The sequence below is a fragment of the Capsella rubella genome, unplaced genomic scaffold (genome assembly GCF_000375325.1).
Source record: "Capsella rubella cultivar Monte Gargano unplaced genomic scaffold, Caprub1_0 scaffold_6, whole genome shotgun sequence".
Taxonomy (NCBI): domain Eukaryota; kingdom Viridiplantae; phylum Streptophyta; class Magnoliopsida; order Brassicales; family Brassicaceae; genus Capsella; species Capsella rubella.
This window is the reverse complement of record NW_006238918.1, coordinates 15007007-15028827: the sequence shown is the minus strand read 5'-3', so window position 1 is coordinate 15028827 and position 21821 is coordinate 15007007. Positions and strand designations below refer to the sequence as shown.

At 36.9% G+C, this 21821-nt stretch overlaps 5 protein-coding genes and 1 pseudogene across 6 annotated transcripts; 2 read left to right on the top strand and 4 right to left on the bottom strand.

The window, feature by feature from the left end:
• Nucleotides 1–2363: 2363 nt before the first annotated feature.
• On the bottom strand, nt 2364–3540 carry LOC17881143 (glucan endo-1,3-beta-glucosidase 2). Its single transcript, XM_006289275.2, has 4 exons — nt 3457–3540; nt 3052–3366; nt 2795–2825; nt 2364–2680 (listed from the first exon to the last, which is right to left on the bottom strand). Exons 1-4 carry the CDS (start codon nt 3515–3517, stop codon nt 2581–2583), a joined length of 507 nt encoding a protein of 168 aa, XP_006289337.2. The 5' UTR covers nt 3518–3540; the 3' UTR covers nt 2364–2580.
• A 312-nt stretch (nt 3541–3852) lies between these two features.
• On the bottom strand, nt 3853–10656 carry LOC17884531 (DNA damage-binding protein 1a). The gene is made up of 19 exons (XM_006286885.2): nt 10386–10656; nt 9814–9862; nt 9623–9682; nt 9446–9537; nt 8936–8987; nt 8735–8797; nt 8550–8599; nt 8297–8372; nt 7753–7962; nt 7526–7632; nt 7311–7419; nt 6912–7112; nt 6612–6827; nt 6364–6474; nt 5977–6252; nt 5619–5893; nt 5164–5512; nt 4783–5067; nt 3853–4690 (listed from the first exon to the last, which is right to left on the bottom strand). The coding sequence occupies exons 1-19, from the start codon at nt 10487–10489 to the stop codon at nt 4109–4111; spliced, it is 3267 nt and encodes a 1088-aa protein (XP_006286947.1). The 5' UTR covers nt 10490–10656; the 3' UTR covers nt 3853–4108.
• Nucleotides 10657–10918: 262 nt separating this feature from the next.
• On the top strand, nt 10919–13547 carry LOC17883120 (U3 snoRNP-associated protein-like YAO). The gene is made up of 7 exons (XM_006287502.2): nt 10919–11467; nt 11674–12016; nt 12105–12329; nt 12427–12628; nt 12824–12993; nt 13113–13178; nt 13282–13547. The coding sequence occupies exons 1-7, from the start codon at nt 11040–11042 to the stop codon at nt 13357–13359; spliced, it is 1512 nt and encodes a 503-aa protein (XP_006287564.1). The 5' UTR covers nt 10919–11039; the 3' UTR covers nt 13360–13547.
• A 137-nt stretch (nt 13548–13684) lies between these two features.
• On the bottom strand, nt 13685–15446 carry LOC17881883. Its single transcript, XM_006288466.2, has 2 exons — nt 14600–15446; nt 13685–13862 (listed from the first exon to the last, which is right to left on the bottom strand). The coding sequence occupies exon 1, from the start codon at nt 15362–15364 to the stop codon at nt 14612–14614; it is 753 nt and encodes a 250-aa protein (XP_006288528.1). The 5' UTR covers nt 15365–15446; the 3' UTR covers nt 13685–13862; nt 14600–14611.
• Nucleotides 15447–15740: 294 nt separating this feature from the next.
• On the top strand, nt 15741–17926 carry LOC17882568 (ferredoxin--NADP reductase, root isozyme 1, chloroplastic). Of its 2 annotated transcripts, none has more exons than XM_006287893.2 (5): nt 15741–16101; nt 16199–16252; nt 16564–16890; nt 17004–17223; nt 17294–17926. In XM_006287893.2, exons 1-5 carry the CDS (start codon nt 16075–16077, stop codon nt 17791–17793), a joined length of 1128 nt encoding a protein of 375 aa, XP_006287955.1. In that variant the 5' UTR covers nt 15741–16074; the 3' UTR covers nt 17794–17926. The 2 variants fall into 2 exon arrangements, with proteins under 2 accessions (XP_006287955.1, XP_006287956.1); XM_006287894.2 differs by having other exon boundaries at nt 15743–16101; nt 16558–16890.
• A 9-nt stretch (nt 17927–17935) lies between these two features.
• On the bottom strand, nt 17936–20874 carry LOC17882678 (annotated as a pseudogene).
• Between the last annotated feature and the right edge of the window lie 947 nt (nt 20875–21821).

Genomic DNA, 21821 nt, shown 5'->3' with positions numbered 1-21821 from the left:
ATTCATTCTATTCCTAAAAAATGATTTTTCTAGGAAATAAAATTTTATTTCAAAAAGAAAACTGTTTTAAGTTATAAGTGCATTATTAATTACGAGTTACAAATTTCAAAGTAAATAATTAAATATTATTAGTTTAGAATTCTAAAGACTGTGAATCACAAAAATCAATGCAATTATCATTAACTTTTAGATGTTTTCTTAATATGTGTGAAAAACCTAAAAAAATCAGTTTTTAGGAATGGAGAGAGTATTAGATTTGTTAAGAAATGAGTCATAAGAGAAGAGTGCGCGTTTAAATGTTCCAATTTCCGAATTTAGTTTCTAATTACACTTAAAATTTAATATTTTTCATAATTTTTTTTTATTAAATTTTAAAAGGATACAAGTTCTTGATGTTAAATAAAATAAAATAATACAAGTTATATTACTAACCCACATACATGACATGTAAGAGTCTTCAATTTCTTTAAAGTATCTTCAAAACAAATAAAAGAGCGGAGTAAAAGACGAATAACACACTCAATCTTTAGTTTAAGACTCCGAACTAACACTCAATCTTTAATTTAAAACTCCGATCTAAAAAAAAGTATTTGGCGGTATGGACGCTCTCTTGACAAGTCAATTAATCTTCGAAATCGTAAATTTTGATAGTAAAAACATAAGTATTACTAATGTAAATTCATAAATGTGACTAATGTAGATTAATAAATGTTTTGACTTTTTATAATACAAATTTATAAATTTATATTATGAAATTTACAATGATATGAGTGATACAGTTTTATCTAATACAAGGGATACATGTTAATCTAATTATTTTGACTTGGCTAATTAACTAATAATGTTCAACAAAGGCAATAATAGTAGAGATTATTGTTACTAGTGCAAAACGTGTCCATGTAATGCAATATTATTGAACGAATCACTGATTTGTTGGCATTGCAATTCATTTCCTAAACTTTATGTTGAGAAAAGTACAAAATGTGTTAGTAAATTACAGTAAAACCTCTATAAATTAATACTCGATAAATTAATAATCTCTATAAATTAATAAATTTCTCCGGTCCCAAGTTGGGACCAGTGTAATTTTAGACATATTTCGATAAAATAATAAGATAATAATTTTTTTGAAAATCCTTCGCAAATATATGGTCCCATCAATATTATAAATTAATAATTAGGTAAAATTTTCAAAATATATGTATATATAGACACATTAGTTTTTGTTAGATTTTATATCTAATATTTTACTATATGAAAAATAGTTAGCATTCTATTTTAATACATAATTATTATTATTTTATTTGTAATTGAATATATAAAATACTAATTATCATTATTAAATCTTATTTTTAAATATTGTTTTGAAAATATTTTCCAAATTAGGAATATCTCTCTATAAATTAATAATTATTAATTTATCGATAAATTAATACCTTTATAAATTAATAGATTTCCATGATCCCAACATTATTAATTTATAGAGGTTTTACTGTAGTTTGTAAATGGTATGTGCAATACGAAAATTTGGCAATTATATTGTCTATTGAAAAACATATAAATATGCTTAGTGTATGTAGAATAGAACATTTTCTTAGACGAATGGCAAATTATTATATTATTAGAACATGTCGATAGTTAGTCAAAAAAAATTTTTATGCTTTATCAAAATCAAAGAGGGGAATCTAAATTAGTGGGTATCATGTAAGTCAACAAGGAAAGCAAACATGCACATATATGTACTTATAATTGGACCAGGAGGATATGTACTTACCAAAATTTTAAGAGTTTTTGTTAGATTTACTAAAATTTATATTAACTAATTTGGGAGCGTTATTCGTTATTTTTAGACAATTTGATGATCATCAATTAAATACATTGTCTAAGATTTTAGAGATTTAAACCACTCATGCTAACTAATTTCAGTGATTTTTACTAGAGATGTAGTAGTTATTTACTTTTTATGCAAAGCAAAGTTAATATTAGAAACTAAACTAAGTTTTGTTCAGGTGGGAGTCCGGCATTTTGCATGTCCCGAAACATAGTAACTGGCCAAATTAACAAAACCCAAATAATATAATATGGACTTATTTTTTCATATAGTTGATGAAATTTTAAAAATTTGAATGTTAAGATCAAGATATTGAATGTTGTTTCACCAATGTATTCGTCCAAATTTCATGATATATTGCATAACGTTGACAATAGCATACGTTATCTTCTACCGAACATTGTATCACTGGTAATTATCGTATGTTAAGAAATTAATGTGGTAGGTTTTAAGACATTAATTAGTATGCTTCTATAAATGACTCGATATTAATCTATTAAATGTATATACATAGAATTGTTCTCAACCCCATATTATTTAACATGAAAGAAAAAAAGAGACACTTGTTGTTAGACGTAAGGAAGGCTCTAAGGCTTTAAAGATACTAAACCCATGAACAAAGGTAAGAACAAAAACAAAGCTTAACTGCTACAATAATATATAGCCAAAAAGGTTTGAAAATTTTGCTCAAGAAGAAAAGGTTCCGACACAACTGAGTTAAGCAAAGTTCTACGTTTTCGGAAAAGACTTTAGCCTCTCCGACTAATTAGCAATAAAAGTCCTATGTGCATCAACATGAGCCACCGATGTTTATACTTCGATAGAGATCTTGCAGCGGAGACTTCTGATCTGAATGAATGAAGGAAGATTAAACACCATATATTAGATTCTATGATAAGATTGCTTTCGCCAACTATAAAATAAAATGATGAAAAAGAAAGGGTGAAATTTTAGTGCTCTTACCTTGATACATCATAGGAGCATTTTCCGTAGCCTGCAAGCAAACACATAACATTTTATTACCATGAAAAATAAAAATATTATCTAATAGTTCAAGTAAGAAATCCATTATCTTTTACGAAATAATAGCTGAATATAAAACTTTAATTTGCATATATCAGTTTATCTATCTTTTTATATTATCTTCTTCTAAGTTTATAGATATTATTCGATCATGTATAAAATACAATAATAGTACGTAGCGAAATGCATTTACTTACTAGGGTTAATCTTGGTGAGTGCAGCTGTTCCGCCGAAGTAACATGCAATGCGATTGTTCCCATTGGTTTGGTAATACGCATTAAACGCAAAAGATGCGTGGGACACGATCGTGTCTGGCTCGTAACAGTCACCATGTCTCTCAATGACCGAGCAATCCACTCTCCCAATCCCACATGCCCAGTCAAGAGCTCTCTGTAGCTCAGCTTGAGACGCACCTGGTCGAGCCACACACCATGTTGTTCCCTCCAAGAACGTCGTGTTCCCTTGTGGCCCTATTATTGACTCTGGTCTGATCGTCGTCACTGGCCTTGCCGCTACATATTGTACATACGTCATCGATGAGACAAATAAACAAAACATGGCTTATTTTTCAATAGTTACAGAATAAGAGAAAGATGATTTACCTTGGCAGAAGAAGTTTAGTAGAAGCAGAAAAAGTAGAAAAATCCAAAATTGAGTTCTCATTTTCTTAGATTTTTGGAATACCAAATCATATATATAAAGAGAAGAAAGAATCTAGATCATCACACCACCATAAGAAGAAACCTTATATTGTGTGGTATATAAGTCTCTATATATGATGACCAGTTTGATCGAGAGGTGTTGTGTTTACTTGTTAGGAGAGACCCTAATTAAATGAGTAAAGAAGAATCTAGATTTCTCAAGGAATCAAAGGTGCCTTCAAGAGAAGTAATATGTTCAGTCATATCTTTAGAACCAAAAGAACATAATCGCATGAGATCTGTTTTTAGAAGATTTAATAATTTACTAACCAATACGGAAAAGTTGAGAAAGAGACGTTTACAAGCAAAGAATTAGCAGCAACATAAATATATATATATGTCGATCCGACCAAAAAGGCCAGTCCCGTCCGATTTGCTTCCTGGTTCGATCTAGTAGACAACACTTTTAACCAACGCCAAGTTATTACAAAGACAACAACTCAAACAAACTTCAAAAGCTGATGACAAATAAAACTCAAAGAAGACTTTTAACACAAGAAAGCATAGAATAAATAAATAAAAACAAAAGCCTATTGGCATCTGTTGCTTTGATTCAGTGAAGCCTAGTGAGTTCTTCAACTCTCTTACACAACTCTTCCACTTGGACATTAATGGATTTAGATATGTCCTCCATCTTGTTCCTACTCAGATCCAGAAACGATTCGATTAAGTCTCCATCCAAGAAATTCCTCGCTTCTGCGGTTCTTTTCTCGTTATTAAACGACCTCCATTGCTCGTGGCTTAATCCCCCAACTCCTTTAATCACTTTCCTCAAACTTGACTGCAACTTCTCCAAGAAAGTATACTGTTCTTGAGGAAGTGAAGCTATTACTCCAATCACTCCATTGACCGTACCAAATATGACAGTTGGGATCTGACCAATCTCTGAATCAGGTAGCCTCATTACTAGAGATCCATGGCGGAATCTGTTCACAAACTCCCCAAGGTGATACTCTCCGACTACCTCTAACCGCCCTCGTTCTTCATCAGTAGCACCTTCACTGTTCTTTTTCACTGTTAACAGATTGAAATTGTTTTCAGCACCAAGGTAAATATCATCATCAAGTATCTCAACTGCTGACATCCAATTCGCATTGTAATCCCGAGCCCGCTCCTCGATTGCACCTTCCTCGTGCTATAACATTCAAGAATCAACCAATCAGAACAGTATCAAATTAACAAAGAAGATCAGCTCTTAACCCCACAAATTGCATCTATAAGCTATACCTTGTATAACAATAAGGAGATTGATTTCATGAGATCACCAACAACGATAAAGTCTCCACGGGTCTGTACATAGAGAGCTAGAATGTGACCGTGATGTCCGCATTCAGACTGCAGTTCACGAGTGCCATCATCTCGCAGCATCCACTTGTACAACTGAATCTTCTGATTAATAGCAGCAAGAAGTTTTCCATTAAAGGCATTGAGAGAATAAACAGCTCCTTTTGTTTCTTTCTCAGCAATAAGCTGCAACCTCCCATCTTCAACTATAAATACTAATATCCTTCCCTAAATCACAAAAAAGAGGTAATCCAAAGAAAATTAGAAAAGAAAAAAATATGTATTTGAGAGTGTGATGATATGTCTCCCAGAGAAAAAAGATACCTTAGTTGGTTCATTTTCCTCCGGTAAAACATATGCAGTTCCAACACAGTAATAGACATTTTTATCGTCGGTGAAAGAGCAACTCAGAATGGAGCAACCATATTCATACGAATCCAAGGGGTAAGTTGAAATAAACTCGAAAGTCTGGTCGTCCAAAAGACGGACAAAGTGCATTTCAGATTCTTCAGTATTTGTCTGGTTTCCCAAACTGCAGATACCAAAAGTACGCGTCTGCTCCTGATGGCAGATTCGACGAGCATGCTCTCCAAGAGGAATCGTGCGTATGTGAAGCTTCTGAATATCATCAATGGTGCCAATCGTAAGTTCACCTTCCCTGGCAATCGCTAAACTGCTCATAAGAGAGAACAGAGAATCAGACTTCACAGTCACTTCACTTACGATCAGGAATTGGAAATCAAAGCAAAAAGAAAAAAGAGAGAGGATGTTTAGTGTACCTGTCTGGAAAAGCAGCAGAGTTGAAAGGACACATATGACTAACTTCTTTAAGATTGACATTACTGTATAACAGCTTCTTGTTGCTGCTATATATTACAGTTGGTCTATCAGATGCAGCAAAGACATGTGTGGCACTTTTTGATGAAAATGTACGCAGAGTTATGGGCTGAGTCCCAAGTGATACTTTTTTCCGGTCTTTTAACTCCCCGGTAGTTGTATCCAACTGGAAGTTCAAAAGATGGCCATCTCCAAGAGCACAGAGCAGGTAAGATATCTGCAAAATAACATATGTTAACTTCTACCGTAAATTTTCACTGAGTTCTAGGCTTATCTGAAGTAAATCCAATGAAATCATACCCCTTCAAATGCACAAAGAAGAACAGATCGGGGAATTATCTCCCCTCCTAGTTGCTCTTTTGTAATAAGAGTCAATTCTGGCAGCGTAAAAATCCTCACACTTATATCTGTCCACATCCCAACGGAAGCTAGCTGACTATAATTAGGATTATCGCCGATAGGATTTATATCAAGGCAGGAAACCTCGTACTCCAAAAGGGCATGTTGCACTTCCGTCAATTTACCATCTCCAATTTCTAGATAAACCAAATGACCACCTCCAGTTGCCAAAAGAACCTAACAAGCAATTTTAAGAGTCAATCTACAAATGTTTTTCTAAAACGTGATGTATATCTAGACACTCCAAAGTTAAGAGTCCTCTTTCAAATCCAGAATGGAAATATATACCTGGCTGGCATTTGCAGTTGCAACATTGACAGTGAATCCAGCTGGGGCATGCCACTCATCCCGTAATTCTCTAGTTGTAGAACTGACTAGTCTAACAGAATTTGAGGTAACCTGATCCAGAAAAGGTAATTAATTTATACTCACGGATAGAGAGAAGAGACCAGATAACTATTCAGACAGAAAGCTAAGCTATCAAAATCTATCAAATGCATGTCTTTTAAGAGCCCCAAAGCACTAGAAAAGCTTACCTGTACTAGTTGATTGTACACAGCATCATGGCAGAATAAAGTCTGCACTTGAGATAAGAATCCCTCAATCTCTGTTTCTTCCAGTTCATCCTCAAGATTCATGGCTAATATACGAGTTTCACTGATGAAGCTAACTACAAGGAATGTGTCGAAGGCTTCATCAATTGAAGATTTCAATGACCACATTCCTTTGATACCTTGAAGTTCCACAGAGGCCTGTAATACGACGTAATTTAAGATAAGTATCAGATGAGAAAATTGTGCATACAAGACATACAGATTTCACGAGATAAAACAAACCTGTTCATTGATTCCTATCCCATTGCGAACTACCCGAAGAGAACCATCTTTAAAGGCTCCAGAACAAGTTACAACCTGACCTTGCCCCTGTCTCTCGAGATCAACTACACAAAAGTCGACAATAGGCCCTAAGTTGATATACCTTTCCAAGACTTCTACATATGAGCCTTTTGCATCAGGATGTAGATTTAGCTTTACTAGCTGCAATTAGAAAATCAAACATTTTTTGAGCTTTTGTCTTTGCTGTGAATAAAAAGAGTAAATAAACAAAGTTAAATAAATCTGAAAAGGATTATCAATGAAATGGGACACAACTAATCATGGAACCATATCAATTTACATTCTACAGGAACAAGTCAATAAAACAGTGTAGCCAGACTTCATTCATCCCTAGCATACCTGAGAATCGCCATAGCTTGAGCCAACAAAGACAACGGCATTGTCAAGGTATGATATAGTCGATGCAATGGACGTTTCACCCAAAAGCTCAATTTTGAGGCCAGTGACCCTTCAGATACAATACAAATATAATATGTACAAAATATTAAGTTCACTAAAGCTTTTAATTGTTTAGAATATGTAAAATGACAAAGTAACTACACATGTAGACTCACTTTTCTTTCTCGTGTGTTATAACAAGCAGATGAATTAGTCCGGCATGGTCACCAAGAAGATACCTAGAGCCGTCTACATCAACTCTTCCATATGCTTTAGTGATAGACTGGAAATGAAAAATAAATGAAGGTTACATATCAAAACAAAGAAATAAAGAAAGGGATACTCACGGAAAGCTCAAGCAAATCTTCATACAAGCAGGTGACATTATGTTGAAAGGACTTACAGGTCTTATTGGTATTGCTTTGAATGCATTAGCACTACAATAGACAATTGTTTCTTCGCCAATAATTAGGACACCACAGAGAGGTGGTGGTACAGGAATCAGTAGATCAGCACCATTGTCGAGATTATTCTGTGACCATGGACCCTCGACAAAATCCTTATCTTTTAGAGAGACTTCATATGTTTTGACATGACGAGCATCTTTGTTGTCCTATGAAACCAAGCACTTGTTAGTCCAACTGGAGAAAATTCTAGATTGCATTGCAAACAACAGATTACATCATCAAAATAGACGATCAAATTAAGTAGAAAAAAACAAAAACGAAAACTGTTTTAATAGCTATCATTCAAATGAATAAAGTAAAGCTTCTTGCTTAAACTACATAAGCTACCAACAATACATAAATTACCAATTCTGTAAGAGTTCTATAGTGAACTTTAGTAAGAATTACAAATAAGGAACAAGGCTAATACATGACCAATACAATTTAAATGCATGGACAAAAATACTTTCATAGCATATCCATGTTTTGATATTTACATACCTGATAAAGTACTGCAATAGTAGGCTTTGCACATCCAAACAGAAACTTGATATCCAGAACCTGCAATTCCTCTAGCCTGAAATTTAGGCACCAAATTTAATATATCATCCGGTTTTAAAAGGTCTTCTGAATAATCATATCGTAAGGAATTTAGACGACAGAAAGAATCAGATGCATGGAAAAAATGTGCACTAGAACACATTGCATGAGTGACAATCCAAAACTGCAATATTCTTACTGAATAAAACAGTACCTGATATTAAAAGCTTCTTTTAGCTGTCCCTTGTTATCAAATGGAATAACCTGACAGAAGAACCAAAGAAACAGACTACATCATCATACACTGTCTAAGAAAGCAGATCAGTGGAAGTTCAGTAACATGATATAATTCAGTAAACGAGCACATGTGTCAATTTCTTTTAGAAGACAAATATATACCTTGAACAAGCCGTCATACAGATGGAGTCCAATTAATCTACAATCTGGATCAATTATGCCAATCTACAAAATCCAGTGTCAAATCAGAAGTAAGCTACATGACTACCAAACCCTTAATCACAAGGCATATTTTTTAATGAAGAAAAGTATATAAAATTAAGCACTCTGAAACGAACAGTGCAAGAAGGTGATTTTTAATACCTGACCATTGTCTGTTGGTCGGCCTATACGATCTGAAACATCCCCCATTGCTCTGCAAAATGTCAAAATAATATAAAGAATCAGTAGTAAAGTAGATAATGGTCTTCTGATATATTACGACATAACAACTATGTGAGAACCATACATTATTTTTTCTATACTTTGGATATACAGCGAATACAAGTACATGTATCAATTTTGTGAAAGGTAAGACCCTATAATCAAACTATTTAATAAATGCTCAATCAGATTCATGATTCCCAATGTGAAAGGTAAGAACCTAAAACAGATTCCGAACAGCAGAAAGATGGTGTAAACTACTATCTAAAACAAGCAAGTTAGTACCATGCACCAATCGGTACATAGGCTGTGAGTGTAATGCATTTATTTTTAACAGAACAAATGATTAAATTAGGGTACGCATGATCCTAATTTATAGACAAACAGCACAACTGGTTGGTTAACACCAAAGTTGATGCATGAAAAGGTATCATATTCTGGAAACTATACCTTGTAATAAGCTCAGAGGACTCAGCATCCCACTGAAGAACACAGAATTTGTATCTCTCTGTTGCAATGAACAAAAAGTCTTGCGCTTCACCCTACAAAAAACGGTGGACAATACTATCAACATTTTAACTTACTAATAAGACCATTATAAAAGAACACACTAAGATATATACTCACATGTGGCCGGAACAATTCCAGAGTAGCGATTCTTCCATATATAGGAACATCCAGCATAGGCTGCAATATAGGAACATCCAAAAGATTCTTATATTACTGACAAAACAAGCTGGCAACAAATTTTTAAAATTTATACTCTAATCTACATGAACTTAATGCAGATAAACTTGACATAATAGATATGTATATACCTGAAGTCCCTGTGGAGTAAGCAAATGGATCTCGATTCGAGTACATTTCCTGAGAACAGAACAACACTGCTGTCAACCTAACATTATAATGGATATGATATAAAAGATGTTACAACTAATCGGAACAATGCTTAATCTAGAAAATGAGATAAATTTTCAAACATAATTACAGTACTCTCAATATCGAAAAAGGCACGATCTTTGACATGCAATTGAGTTCAGAGCAGAAACAGCCATACCAAAAAAAAAAACAAAAAGTAATCTTTGTAACGTTTTCAAATACCCAGAGACACTAAAATCCTTATACTCATCTCCTGAGTTTGAGAGGTTCTCAATACTCAAACCGCTATTTGACTAAAGCTGCAATTGAAATTTTAAAGAAAGACTTCCACCCTACGGTTTTATTTGTGGAAAGTGAGAAAATTTGTGAAAATTGAGTCGTGATGGGAAAATTCATTGAAAACCCTAAACCCAAATCAATAGCTGCAATTCAAAAGGGAGCGAATTGAAGAACAAAACTGAAAAAAAAAACAAAATTGATAAGATATAGAGAGGAAGGGAGAGTTTCATACGCTACAATGAGATTGAGCTCTTGAGGACTGGTGAAGTTGCCAACGCAAGAGTGAGTGACACTGGTCGGTTTGTGAGCCGTAACAACGTAGTTCCATGAGCTCATCTTCTTCTTCTTCTTCTTCTTCTTCCCCAGGGAATTTGAGTTCCACTGTCTGCGCAAGGGCCTCGAGGAAGCTTCTAGATTTCTTTAACGAGCTTCTGGAATTTTAACATAGAGAAGAGAGAGCCAAAGGAGGCGAAAATCCAACAAAAGAAGAAAGACAAAAATCGACAAAGACTGGTCGGTTTTGTATTCAGTTGACATATAAGATGAATCATCCGGTTCGGTAATTTAAACCGAACTGATTCGATTTGAGTTAAATCAAAACAAACTTCGGTCTAAAAGGCCCAAGTTTCTGCCTCAAAAAAACGAAATGGTTAATGGGCTTGGTATAGACTAGCTAATTGATGGGCCGGATCAGTCCGGGTAAATCCTGGTAAACCCGATTTCTGAAGAAAACCTAAGTGGGAGATTTTAAAGTTGTAAACTTTCTCCGACCAAATATACAAAATCGTTGTTCCAGCTTCTTCCGTCGCCACTAAACCCTGAGGCTAAACCTAGGCGAGCCAAAGTGCGATAAACGTTAAACCCCTAAGGAGAGTGAGAGAGAGGAATGAAGAACAACAACGACAAGAAGAAAGGTGGAGGCTTTAAGAGAGGAGGTAAAAAGGGTTCGAATGATAGGGATCCATTCTTCGAGCAAGAGACGAAGAAGCGGAGAAAAGTCAGTTACGATGACGATGACATCGAGTCTGTGGACTCTGATGCGGAGGAGGACGGATTTGCTGGCGGAGATAAAGATGGGAAAAGAGTTGATGTTGAAGTGGAGGATGAGGATGAGTTTGCTGATGAGACGGCGGGAGAGAAGAGGAAGAGATTAGCTGAGGAGATGCTGAATAGAATGAGGGAAGCTAAGCGGAGAGAGCGTGAGGAAGAGGATGATGATGAAGAAGATGAAGATGAAGATGAGAGTCTTAAGAAGAGTTTGATGAAGATGCAGCAGGAGGAGAGTGGTAGGATTCGAAGACTTATTGCATCGAGGTAATAAAGAAATTTGGTAGCTTCATGTATTCAAATTCTAAATTTTAGGTTTGAGATTGTTGGTAATTTAGGGTTTATGGGTAGTTTGTGCTTTAGGGAAATGGTTTGATTCTGAAACAAATTAGTGATTCTGTACATTTATTTGGAGAATTTGGTCTGTTTGAAGATTGCTCGATAGTAGTATGTAATGCTTTTTAATGATTCAGGGTTCAGGAGCCATTAAGTAGTGATGGGTTTAGTGTTATTGTCAAGCACCGACGATCTGTTGTATCGGTAGCTCTTTCAGATGATGATTCTAGAGGATTTTCAGCTTCAAAAGATGGTACTATTGTGCATTGGGATGTATCTTCTGGTAAAAGTGACAAATACATATGGCCGAGTGATGAAATTCTGAAGTCTCATGGAATGAAAATGAGGGAGCCTCGAAATAAAAAACACAGCAGAGAATCTCTTGCTTTAGCTGTTAGCTCTGATGGTCGTTATTTGGCTACTGGAGGAGTTGACCGTCATGTTCATATCTGGGACGTTCGTACCCGAGAGCATGTCCAGGTAATGATAAATTTGATTTTTGTTTAGTGTTTTTTTATTTGGTCTCCACCAAGTCTTTCCCTCAGCTTATATAATTATGTGTCTACAGGCCTTTCCAGGTCATCGGAACACTGTTTCTTGTCTGTGTTTCAGATATGGAACTGCAGAAGTCTATTCTGGTTCATTTGATAGAAATATGAAGGTGTGGAATGCAGAAGATAAAGCGTTTGTAGCAGATAATTTTGGACACCAAGGTGAAATTCTAGCCATGGATGTGCTGCGGAAGGAGCGTGCACTTACAGTTGGAAGAGATAGAACCATGCTGTATCATAAGGTAATAGTTCTATCCTCCATGTGAACACTATTAGGAGATATCATCTTAAGGTTTCTATTATTATTCTGTATTTGTAAGTTGTGTTATATGATAATAGGTGCCTGAGACCACCCGTATGATCTATCGTGCTCCTGCATCGTCTCTTGAGAGCTGCTGTTTTATCAGTGATAATGAGTACCTGTCTGGTTCGGATAATGGAACTGTTGCTCTTTGGGGCATGTTAAAAAAGAAACCGATGTTCATTGTCAAGAATGCACATCACGATAAAACTGAGAGAATTACCACCAATGGACTCTCAGGTAAAACCTCATTTAGATCCTTACCATCTCATTTCTGTTGCAATTTTAAAAAGAGCAAACACAAATATCGAGATCTTTGAAAATGATAAAAAGGAGTGAGGAACTTGACATTGCATTATATAGTTACAAAACACTTTTGTTTCGTTCAGCTCCTGATGCTCTGAAATATCTAATTCTTATTTATTTGCTCAACAGAAAACGGTGATGATGAACCAGTCAACAATAACTGTTCAGCAAGTTCTTGGGTCAATTCAGTTGCTTCTTGTAGAGGTAGTGATCTTGCTGCATCTGGAGCTGGTGATGGTTATGTGCGTTTGTGGGCTGTTGACACTAATGCCATTCGACTCTTGCATGAGCTTCCTCTGGTAAATTTTCTTAAACTAGCTCTGTTCTTTAGTGTTGTCTGATAATTCTGTTGTTTGTGACTGATTAAAACATTTCACGTCATCAAGTAATAATCCTTGCAACTTGTGTGATCTTACAGACTGGATTTGTGAACTCTTTGGCTTTTGCAAAATCGGGTAAATTTTTGATTGCCGGTGTTGGACAGGTATGTGATCATCTCATATGTTCTCTTTAGTTTCTATTGTTGTCTTCTTGTGTTTGTAAATGCTAATATCAAAACCTGTTGTATTGTGTAATTGATATGGCAGGAAACACGATTTGGAAGGTGGGGCTGCTTAAAATCTGCGCAAAATGGCGTCGCAATACATCCCTTAAGGCTGGCATAAGTATTTCATTGGGATTAAAAAGTGTTGTTACAAATATTTTTGAGTTGCTAAGCCAAAAAGATGGAAACTGAAGTAATATAGGGATTAGAGGTCTCTGCAGCTGTTGAAATTTTTGCTCCGTTATTTGTTTGTGCTTTGTACCATTTTTAAAAAATACGAGAACTTTTAACATTTTGAGATTCTGATCATCTGATGAATCAAAGAGGGTAAAATTCCCAAATTTTTCTCCCAATAAAAAGCCAAAATGGCTCATATTTTCCCTTTGTTCACCTAATTATTAATGACTGTTGAAGTCATTTTTTCTAATGGAAAAAAATAATCCAAGAATCATAAAATTCAGACTTGATTATTTTGTCAAGATCCGGACATGGATAGCTTTTTATAAGCAAAAAACACCTAAATGCATATTCTAGTCAAGCTTGTGACGTTTCTAGTCTCTGGCACTTCTCGAAGAAGCAGGTCTTGTTGTTGTTGTTGTTGTTCCATTCTCAAAATAATTTCACCTGGATAAGAAACAACAGAGATATCATTAGGTTAGCTCTGAGAAAATATCCATTCTTGCGGAGATAAGAACCGAAAAGGAATCGGTGGACACAGCCAGACACATTAATAAGGACTGGAACCACAGTATACAGATTAGGAAAGATCGGAGCAAGCGTCCATACATAAATAGAATACCACAATCTGAGGACTAGATACAAGATGTATGCAAACAGGATAAGATAGCATAACTCAACAAGAGCACATCTGGCACATCAAGATTAATCGAAAGAGCCATACATAAGACTCAATCCTACATGCAAAACACTAGCTTAACTCTATACAAGACAACGCTTCCCAGGATGAATTCAGCTATCTCAAACACTAGCTTAAATAGGAGAGTGTGATTTTCATTCATCCACTTCAATCACCCTGCTAATGCTATCCGTTATGCAACCTCAAAACGGAAAATTCACAGAAAAGGGTTGAACTTTTAATTAGTATCATACTATGTGAAGTCGAACGGGCCAAGATTGAGCCATTTTCTACAACAACGTAAACTTAATAGCCAGACTACAACTAACTATCAACTCTGCCATTTTCTACAACAAAATGAATCCAAAACTCAGTGATCTATACTAATAAATACTAACCATTTAATCCTATATGGTTCTATTGATCGAAAAAACAAACGGTAAAAGCTCATACCCAAAACAAAAAACAAGAGAAAGAAACGATAGCAGAAGACAAAATCTCTAACCTTTAAACGAAATCATCTCAACTTCTCTTTACTTGAGCTCTTCTTAGCTGCATCCATAACCTTCTCAAGATACCCTTCAATAGGCGGTGTAAGAGTAGCCATACCTCGATTCGCCGGAAACGGTGTCAAATCAGGTTCTAATGCCGCCTTCTTCAGATTCTCCGGCAATGCCTCAATCGCAGCTTTCTTCAAATTCAAAAGCGCAGTTTCAGCTGCACGACGCTCTCTATGCTCTTTCATCAACACTTTACTATACTCCTTAGCGAGTCTCTCTCCATCCTCTTTCGTCAGCTTATACTTGGGCAACTCATCGGCCTCAAAGATCCCCAATGAAATGTAATCCAAACCAGGCGTACCAATTCGGATCGGTTCATCGGTGATTCCCATTGAAGCGGCTCCTCCTTTCTTCTGGATCTCCATATCTCGCTGCTTCTCTTTACTAATCAACCCTAGCTTCTCACGCTGGGCCTCGCGCTCGACCTCTTTGGGAGTCAAATAGCGAACAGGACAAGGAGCGTTTAAGCATTGCTCGTAAAGCTTCTGTTTCTCATCGGAAATCCTTCCTTTTCCCTTAACAGCCTCTTCTCCATCTGCAGCTGCTCCTCCGCCACTACCGCCTTTCTTGGTGGCGACTTTGTTACGCTTCAATGGCTGACCTGTCTTCAGCTTGGCTTTTCCTTTCGGAGTTCCGCTTGCGGAGCATCTCTGGAGAAGGTGGTAACTCAGTGATTCGATGATCGGTTTTGGTCTTGTCACTCGAATCATGATTCTGATTTACCTGAGCTTCTGATTTTTCTCAAACCTTTCACCTGAGAATGGTGTTTCAGCACACGGAAATTTAGGGTTTTCGACTCGGAAGAACTGAAGAAGAAGAGTACTAGTCGACGACGTCGTTTGCATAAAAATAGGACGACGTCGTTTGCATAAAAATAGGACGACGTCGTTTTCGTAAAAATAGGACGACGTCGTTTTCGTAAAATAGGACGACGTCGTTTTCGTAAACAAGTAACAGGACGCCGTTTAGTGAAATTCGTTCATTAGCATTTGTGCCTTTGCTGAAGTCACCTGCAACTTGTTAAGAACCATTTTATTTTTGACAAGAAATTGGCTATAACGAAACTGTAGCTTCCAAACATCAAATTGGAGTTAGCACAGAGAATTTGCTGAAAAGTAAAATGAGCCAACACACAAGTAGAGAAACAAAACCCAGTTTTCTCTTTCAATAAAATAATTAAAAAGAGCAATTTGTCCACTATGATCTTTCGAGGAGCCAAAAAAAGAGAGTGAGAAATTGCAGTCAGTATGGGCTGCTCTGTTGTTGTCTCTTCTGGGCCTTGAAAGGATCTCCTTCTTCAGCTTACCTTTTTAGTACTTTATAAACCCAGAAAAAAATCCTCTGTTTCTTTTGTTTTCCCGATCGCGATATCAATTATTATTCTTCTTCTGGAGAAATCTCGTGTCTTTTCTCAATCGCCATGGCTCTCTCAACTCCTCTTTCTCAGGTTTCTTTTTTTACTTTCCTTATTATATTACTCTTTAACTTTTTTGGTTCCTGAGATTATTTTTGGATATAATGAAAGTTTTGGTTTTTGATTTCAGATGTCTGTTACACTTCCAACTGGGATTGATGGGTCGAGCCGATCTATGATCAAGGTGAACAAAACTGATATTGATTACTCAATTACTGATCTTTGTTGTTCAGATGCTTAGATGGTCCTGAAATTTTTTGTCTTTTTGGTTTTTGGGTGGGTTTACTTCTGATGTAGACTTCTAGTAAATTTGGTATTTGAAAGGTACACTCTTTAGAAGTAGAAGATGACAAAAACTGGACTTTGCATCTAGCATCTATTGAGAAACGAAACTAGAATCCTTTGGGGATTTAAAATATTTCTTTAGCATCTCATCTAGAAAAAGTGGAATAAGGAGATTTCCACGTTGACCTTTTGGTTCTGTCTCAGCTGCAGAGTATAAACTTCACTGAGACGTCATGGGGTTCTCGGCTTAGACTAGATTCCAAATCCAGAAGCTTAAGTGTGAACAAATGGTCCACAGTATGTATGTCACTTCAGCAAGCAAGCAAATCCAAAGTCTTGGTTACTCCTCTAGAACTTGAAGATCCCAAGGAGACTCCTTTGAATTTGTACAGGCCTAAGGAGCCTTACACAGCAACGATTGTTTCGGTTGAGAGAATTGTTGGTCCGAAAGCACCAGGGGAGACTTGCCACATTGTTATTGATCATGATGGTAATGTTCCTTACTGGGAAGGACAAAGCTATGGAGTGATTCCTCCTGTAAGTGCTTTTAACTCTGTTGCTCACAACGCATTGCCTTCTACCGATAAATGAGTTACCTCCCTCCATTTGGTAACATTTCCGGTTCCATTTGCTGTATTCTTGATCGGTAGGGCGAGAATCCCAAGAAACCTGGTGCACCTCACAATGTTCGCCTTTATTCGATTGCTTCAACAAGATATGGAGATTCTTTTGATGGAAAAACAGCTAGTCTGTGTGTCCGTCGAGCTATTTACTATGATCCGGAGACAGGAGAAGAAGATCCATCCAAAGCTGGTGTATGCAGCAACTTCTTGTGCAATGCTAAACCTGGCGATAAAGTTAAAATCACTGGTAAGTTACTGTATAGAAAACCTTCCTTTTGTTGAATTTTGTGGTATTAAATGTTCGATATTGTTGACAGGTCCGTCTGGAAAGGTAATGCTTTTACCTGAAGATGACCAGAAAGCTACTCACATAATGATTGCTACTGGAACTGGTGTTGCTCCATACAGAGGATACCTAAGACGTATGTTTATGGAGAACGTGCCAAATTTCAAGTTTGATGGGCTCGCGTGGCTATTCCTTGGAGTGGCTAACTCAGACAGTCTTCTCTATGATGAAGAATTTTCCAGTTATCTCAAGGACTATCCAAAGAATTTCAGGTACGACAAAGCGCTAAGCAGAGAAGAGAAGAACAAGAAAGGAGGGAAAATGTATGTGCAGGACAAGATTGAAGAATACAGCGATGAGATCTTCAAACTTCTGGACAATGGAGCACATATTTACTTTTGCGGGCTTAAAGGAATGATGCCCGGGATTCAAGATACACTTAAGAGGGTTGCTGAAGAGCGAGGCGAAAGCTGGGAGCAGAAACTTACTCAGCTCAGGAAGAACAAGCAATGGCATGTTGAAGTGTATTGAGTTAATATGGTATCTATGTGGATTTCGAAATTCCTGCAAATGAAATCATTAGACATGAATCCCCATATATCTTTCCTCTAAATTCAAGAAACAAAATAAGCTAAAATTTAAGTCTAATAAATTTCTTTTTCCCCTGGTTTTGTTTCCTTTCTGGCCTGATATTACCAGTGGCAGGCACTCTTCTTCCTGTTTCTACCGGGCTTGCCTCCTCTACGCTTCATCATCCTATCTACTCTCTTTTGACCTTTCCCAACCTTAACCCCAACTCCTTTCTTAGACACGACGAGTTCTTTTTTAGGCTTCGTTGGCTCTGCTGCTTTCTTGTATAGCTTATCTATCATCTTGTCCTTTGAACGGTTTGATATATCTGCTATGTCAGATATTGTATTTTCCTTCTTCCTCACTTTCTTAAAACTTTTCATAGCAGCTCGCTTCTTCCGTGCCTTGGCCTCAGCCACTTTCTTGGCTGGACGAGAGTTGATTTCTTTAAACTGAGCTTTCATTGCATTAACTTCTTCTTTTGTCACGGGTTTCATCGGCTGTCTATGCTTCTTTTCATCATCCAAAAACCACTTTGGTAAACCTTCGTCCTCAAACATGTATTTGTTAAACCAGAATCATCAAGCATCTCTTCTCTCTGCTTCTTCCTTCATTTTCTTGGCACAGGCCAATATCTCGGCCTTTGTATGAACCTCTTCATCTGAGTCTGAATCCATAGTTGAGCAGGAACTATCTCGAAACCTTCTTCTTTCGTAGAACTATTGGGAAAGCTCTGATCAAACAACAAGCCTGCTTTCCGCTTTTAATTTTCAGGTTTAGAAAGGATTTTTCCCTGTTTCTCAGTTGGCATTTGGTCTTCACAGTCAGCATTTCCCAAGTCTCGTTCTTCCATGGCTTCTGAAAATATATCTTGACTGAACCACTGGTTGGATATGTCTTCCTTTGTTTGGACCTCTCCATCATCAATTGTTACCACAAGAGGGTTTGCCTCATCCTTCTCTTCATTCATATCTGAATCGTAATCGAGTTTCATTGCTTCATCTTTATCATTGTCCTGCAATGCCATAGCAACAATGTAAATCAAAAGTAAATTGGGGTAAGCAATGCTATACCTCCAGCTTTTCAGCGTGTGCCTGCCTAGCCCGCTTCCTTTGCTTTTCAGCGTGTGCCTACCTTCTCTCTTCATCATATACCGGTCATATGCCTCATCAAAAATCTCTTCCATTAGTTCAGTACATCTGTTAAAAAGACGATATAAAATTAAATAACTGCACAAACTTGAGGAATGTATGACATTCTTGAAACAAGCACTCTACAATCTACAGAAAAAGTATGTGGTTAGCGGTGTGACCTCTGACGTTCTTCATCAGAATCTATAACACTCTCACTAAAATCATCTGAAGCTCCCTCTTCGTTGTCACTGTCATCGGCGTTGCTATTATCATGATCATCTTCATCATTGTCAACAGCCATTAGCTCTTTCTTTCCCTGAAAAGAATCATTGAATAAAACAACTTACAAGCTAATTCAGAGTAGAATCATACTGATAAAAAAAAACAAAACTCAACAATCTGTGAAGAAGCTTCTTTGTCTGTTTCTTCTTGCGGTCCGCTGTGTTTTTCAGCTCTTCTAACTCATTGAGGAGTTTATCATCCTCATTTTCCTCATCTTCCTTTCCCACATCAAGGTCCTTTTTAGTTCCATCTTTTTTTTCAGGAGACAGAGCTTTCCTGATTTGCATTCTCCATCTACAAGACAGTGAGTTCAATGTTCGTCAACTGACTAATATCATTTCTAGCATGGATGGTAAGTGAACGTCTTAACAGAAACATTAGTTTCCCTTAAGCCAATCCTATCTTTCATTGGCACCAGTTTTACGGAAAAACTTTTAGCATTCCACACACAATACCTTATCTCAGAACAGCATAGGTTAAAAACAAGAAAGATCCATAATGGAGTAAATGACACAGTTCTTACCTTAGGATATGCCTGAAGTCACTCTTCCCCAAAACAGGAAGATCGTCGCATAATATTTTAATCTCTTCAGTAGTAAAATTGTTTTCCTTTAAAGAAAGAGATGCTTGATCATCAAAGGATATACAAGTAACTGTGCCAAGAATCTCAAGAGGCTTTTCAGACCAGATGAAATCAGCAGCAGATGCAACTTTTCTCAGAATGGACTCTCCATCTTCATATCCACCACATTTTCTCTTCTGTTTTGATCCTCCAAGCACATCCATGACCTACAAACACAGCAAGTATTAGCCACAAAACTTTAAGGGAATGGGTGAGTTGCAGAAAACCACACTCCAAATACCAAACACCATAAATAGTGATCTACCTTTCTTGCAGGACCTTTGTAATTCAAACTCAAAAAGATATATTTCTGCAGATGCTGAACGACTGGCCAGCGGTTTAAACACTTCAACGTTTTCAAACAGCTGCATACCAAAAAAAATTACTATTAGTAAGATGAAGAACTGGAGAGTAAAAGCAAACAGTACCTTGCCTAGAGAGTAGAACACAGAGTTGTAATCTCGAGACCTGAAAATCTAGGAGCAGAGAACAACATTGAGAAACTTTTTTATGTCAAAAGACACATCACTATATGATGTTAGTTCAAAGCATACCTTGGTGATGAAGTTCCCCTGAGGAGCTAACAACTCTGTGGCCAGTTTCAAGGAATCAATAACCAAAGCGTTTTGGCTCATAGCTTCTTGCGCCCATGCACCACCGACGTTAGGAGACCCATCATGCTTCTTCATCACTTGCTTGATCTTGGACTTGCACTCGGCCGTCTGCGTGATATCCTGCTGGATAGAGAGACAGCCATGCAAGGGGCTAGTTAATTTTAACAAGATCGATACCTAGAACGAAGCTACCGACCAGAGCTTTCTGAACGGCGACCTGCATCCAACCACCGGGTGCGGCGCAAAGATCGAGAACGGTACGTGAAGAGTGGAGAAAGTTGTACTTTGCGTCTAGCTGGAGAAGCTTGTACGAAGCTCGAGAACGGTATCCACTCTCCTTAGAGAGACGATAGTACGTATCCAAACGATGCTTTCCTTTGACCTTACCCATTGTGAGATTTTTTTTTTTCTTTCTTTCTAGGGTTTTGTTCTGTTCTATAACAGAGAAAGAGAAATAGAATATAAGCTAGTATTGAAGTTTTCTGATACACCGGAACTTGACATTGAAGAGAGGAGTGAAGAAGGAGAGTGAAGCTCGTAACAAACTTTATTATTGATGTAAAAGAATATTACAAAGCTTAATCTGAAATTAGAGTATACACAGAGTATTTATACTCTTTCTAATACTAAGCTAAACCAAGATCTTAACCAGAAATAACCGGTTCTAATAACCATCCAAGTATCTAATATACCCCCCTCAAGTCTTTATCTTCAAACTGTCTGGTTTGGGAAGATAAAGACTTGAAAGTGACATTTTTGAGAGCAAATGGTAGAAAGGTCCTGGATGTAGTGGTTTAGTGAGAATATCAGCATGCTGATTATCAGTGGAAACATGGAGAGTCTTCAAGTTTCCAGCTTTGAGTTGATTCCGCACTGTATGACAATCAATCTCGATGTGCTTCGTTCTCTCGTGAAACACAGGATTATTGGCGATATGTAATGCAGACTTGTTGTCACAAAAGAGTTTGGCTGTACACGTGACTTTGACATGAAGATCTCTGAGTAGTTGCTGCAACCATATGATCTCACATGTAGCTTGTGCCATGCTGCGATACTCTGATTCTGTACTGCTTCGACTTGCAACTCCTTGCTTCTTTGATTTCCAGGAGATTAAAGAAGAGCCTAAGTAAATGCAAATTCCTGTAATAGATCGTCTTGTGTCTTTGCATGTTCCCCAATCCGCATCAGAAAAAGCATTCAAACAAAGTTCTGATTCAGCTGAGTAAAACAGACCTTGCCCTGGATTACCTTTGATATATCTGAGTACCTTATTCGCAGCTTGTAAGTGAATGTCTGTAGGAGCTGAGATGAATTGACTGAGTTGATGAACCGCAAAGG

Bases quoted from the DNA above. Each gene is read 5' to 3' on its own strand.
- LOC17881143 (XM_006289275.2), bottom strand. From the start codon at position 3,517: ATGAGAACTCAATTTTGGATTTTTCTACTTTTTCTGCTTCTACTAAAC. The intron at 2,826-3,051 runs GTAAGTAAATGC...GTTTGCTTGCAG, and splicing joins ACTCACCAAGATTAACCCTA to GCTACGGAAAATGCTCCTAT. The intron at 2,681-2,794 runs GTAAGAGCACTA...TCATTCATTCAG, and splicing joins TGCTCCTATGATGTATCAAG to ATCAGAAGTCTCCGCTGCAA.
- LOC17884531 (XM_006286885.2), bottom strand. From the start codon at position 10,489: ATGAGCTCATGGAACTACGTTGTTACGGCTCACAAACCGACCAGTGTC. The intron at 7,963-8,296 runs GTATGTAAATAT...TTGGTTTCATAG, and splicing joins CTATTGCAGTACTTTATCAG to GACAACAAAGATGCTCGTCA. The intron at 7,420-7,525 runs GTGAGTCTACAT...TTGTATCTGAAG, and splicing joins ATAACACACGAGAAAGAAAA to GGTCACTGGCCTCAAAATTG.
- LOC17883120 (XM_006287502.2), top strand. From the start codon at position 11,040: ATGAAGAACAACAACGACAAGAAGAAAGGTGGAGGCTTTAAGAGAGGA. The intron at 12,017-12,104 runs GTAATGATAAAT...ATGTGTCTACAG, and splicing joins GTACCCGAGAGCATGTCCAG to GCCTTTCCAGGTCATCGGAA. The intron at 12,330-12,426 runs GTAATAGTTCTA...ATATGATAATAG, and splicing joins GAACCATGCTGTATCATAAG to GTGCCTGAGACCACCCGTAT.
- LOC17881883 (XM_006288466.2), bottom strand. From the start codon at position 15,364: ATGATTCGAGTGACAAGACCAAAACCGATCATCGAATCACTGAGTTAC.
- LOC17882568 (XM_006287894.2), top strand. From the start codon at position 16,075: ATGGCTCTCTCAACTCCTCTTTCTCAG. The intron at 16,102-16,198 runs GTTTCTTTTTTT...TTTTGATTTCAG, and splicing joins TCTCAACTCCTCTTTCTCAG to ATGTCTGTTACACTTCCAAC. The intron at 16,891-17,003 runs GTAAGTGCTTTT...CTTGATCGGTAG, and splicing joins GCTATGGAGTGATTCCTCCT to GGCGAGAATCCCAAGAAACC.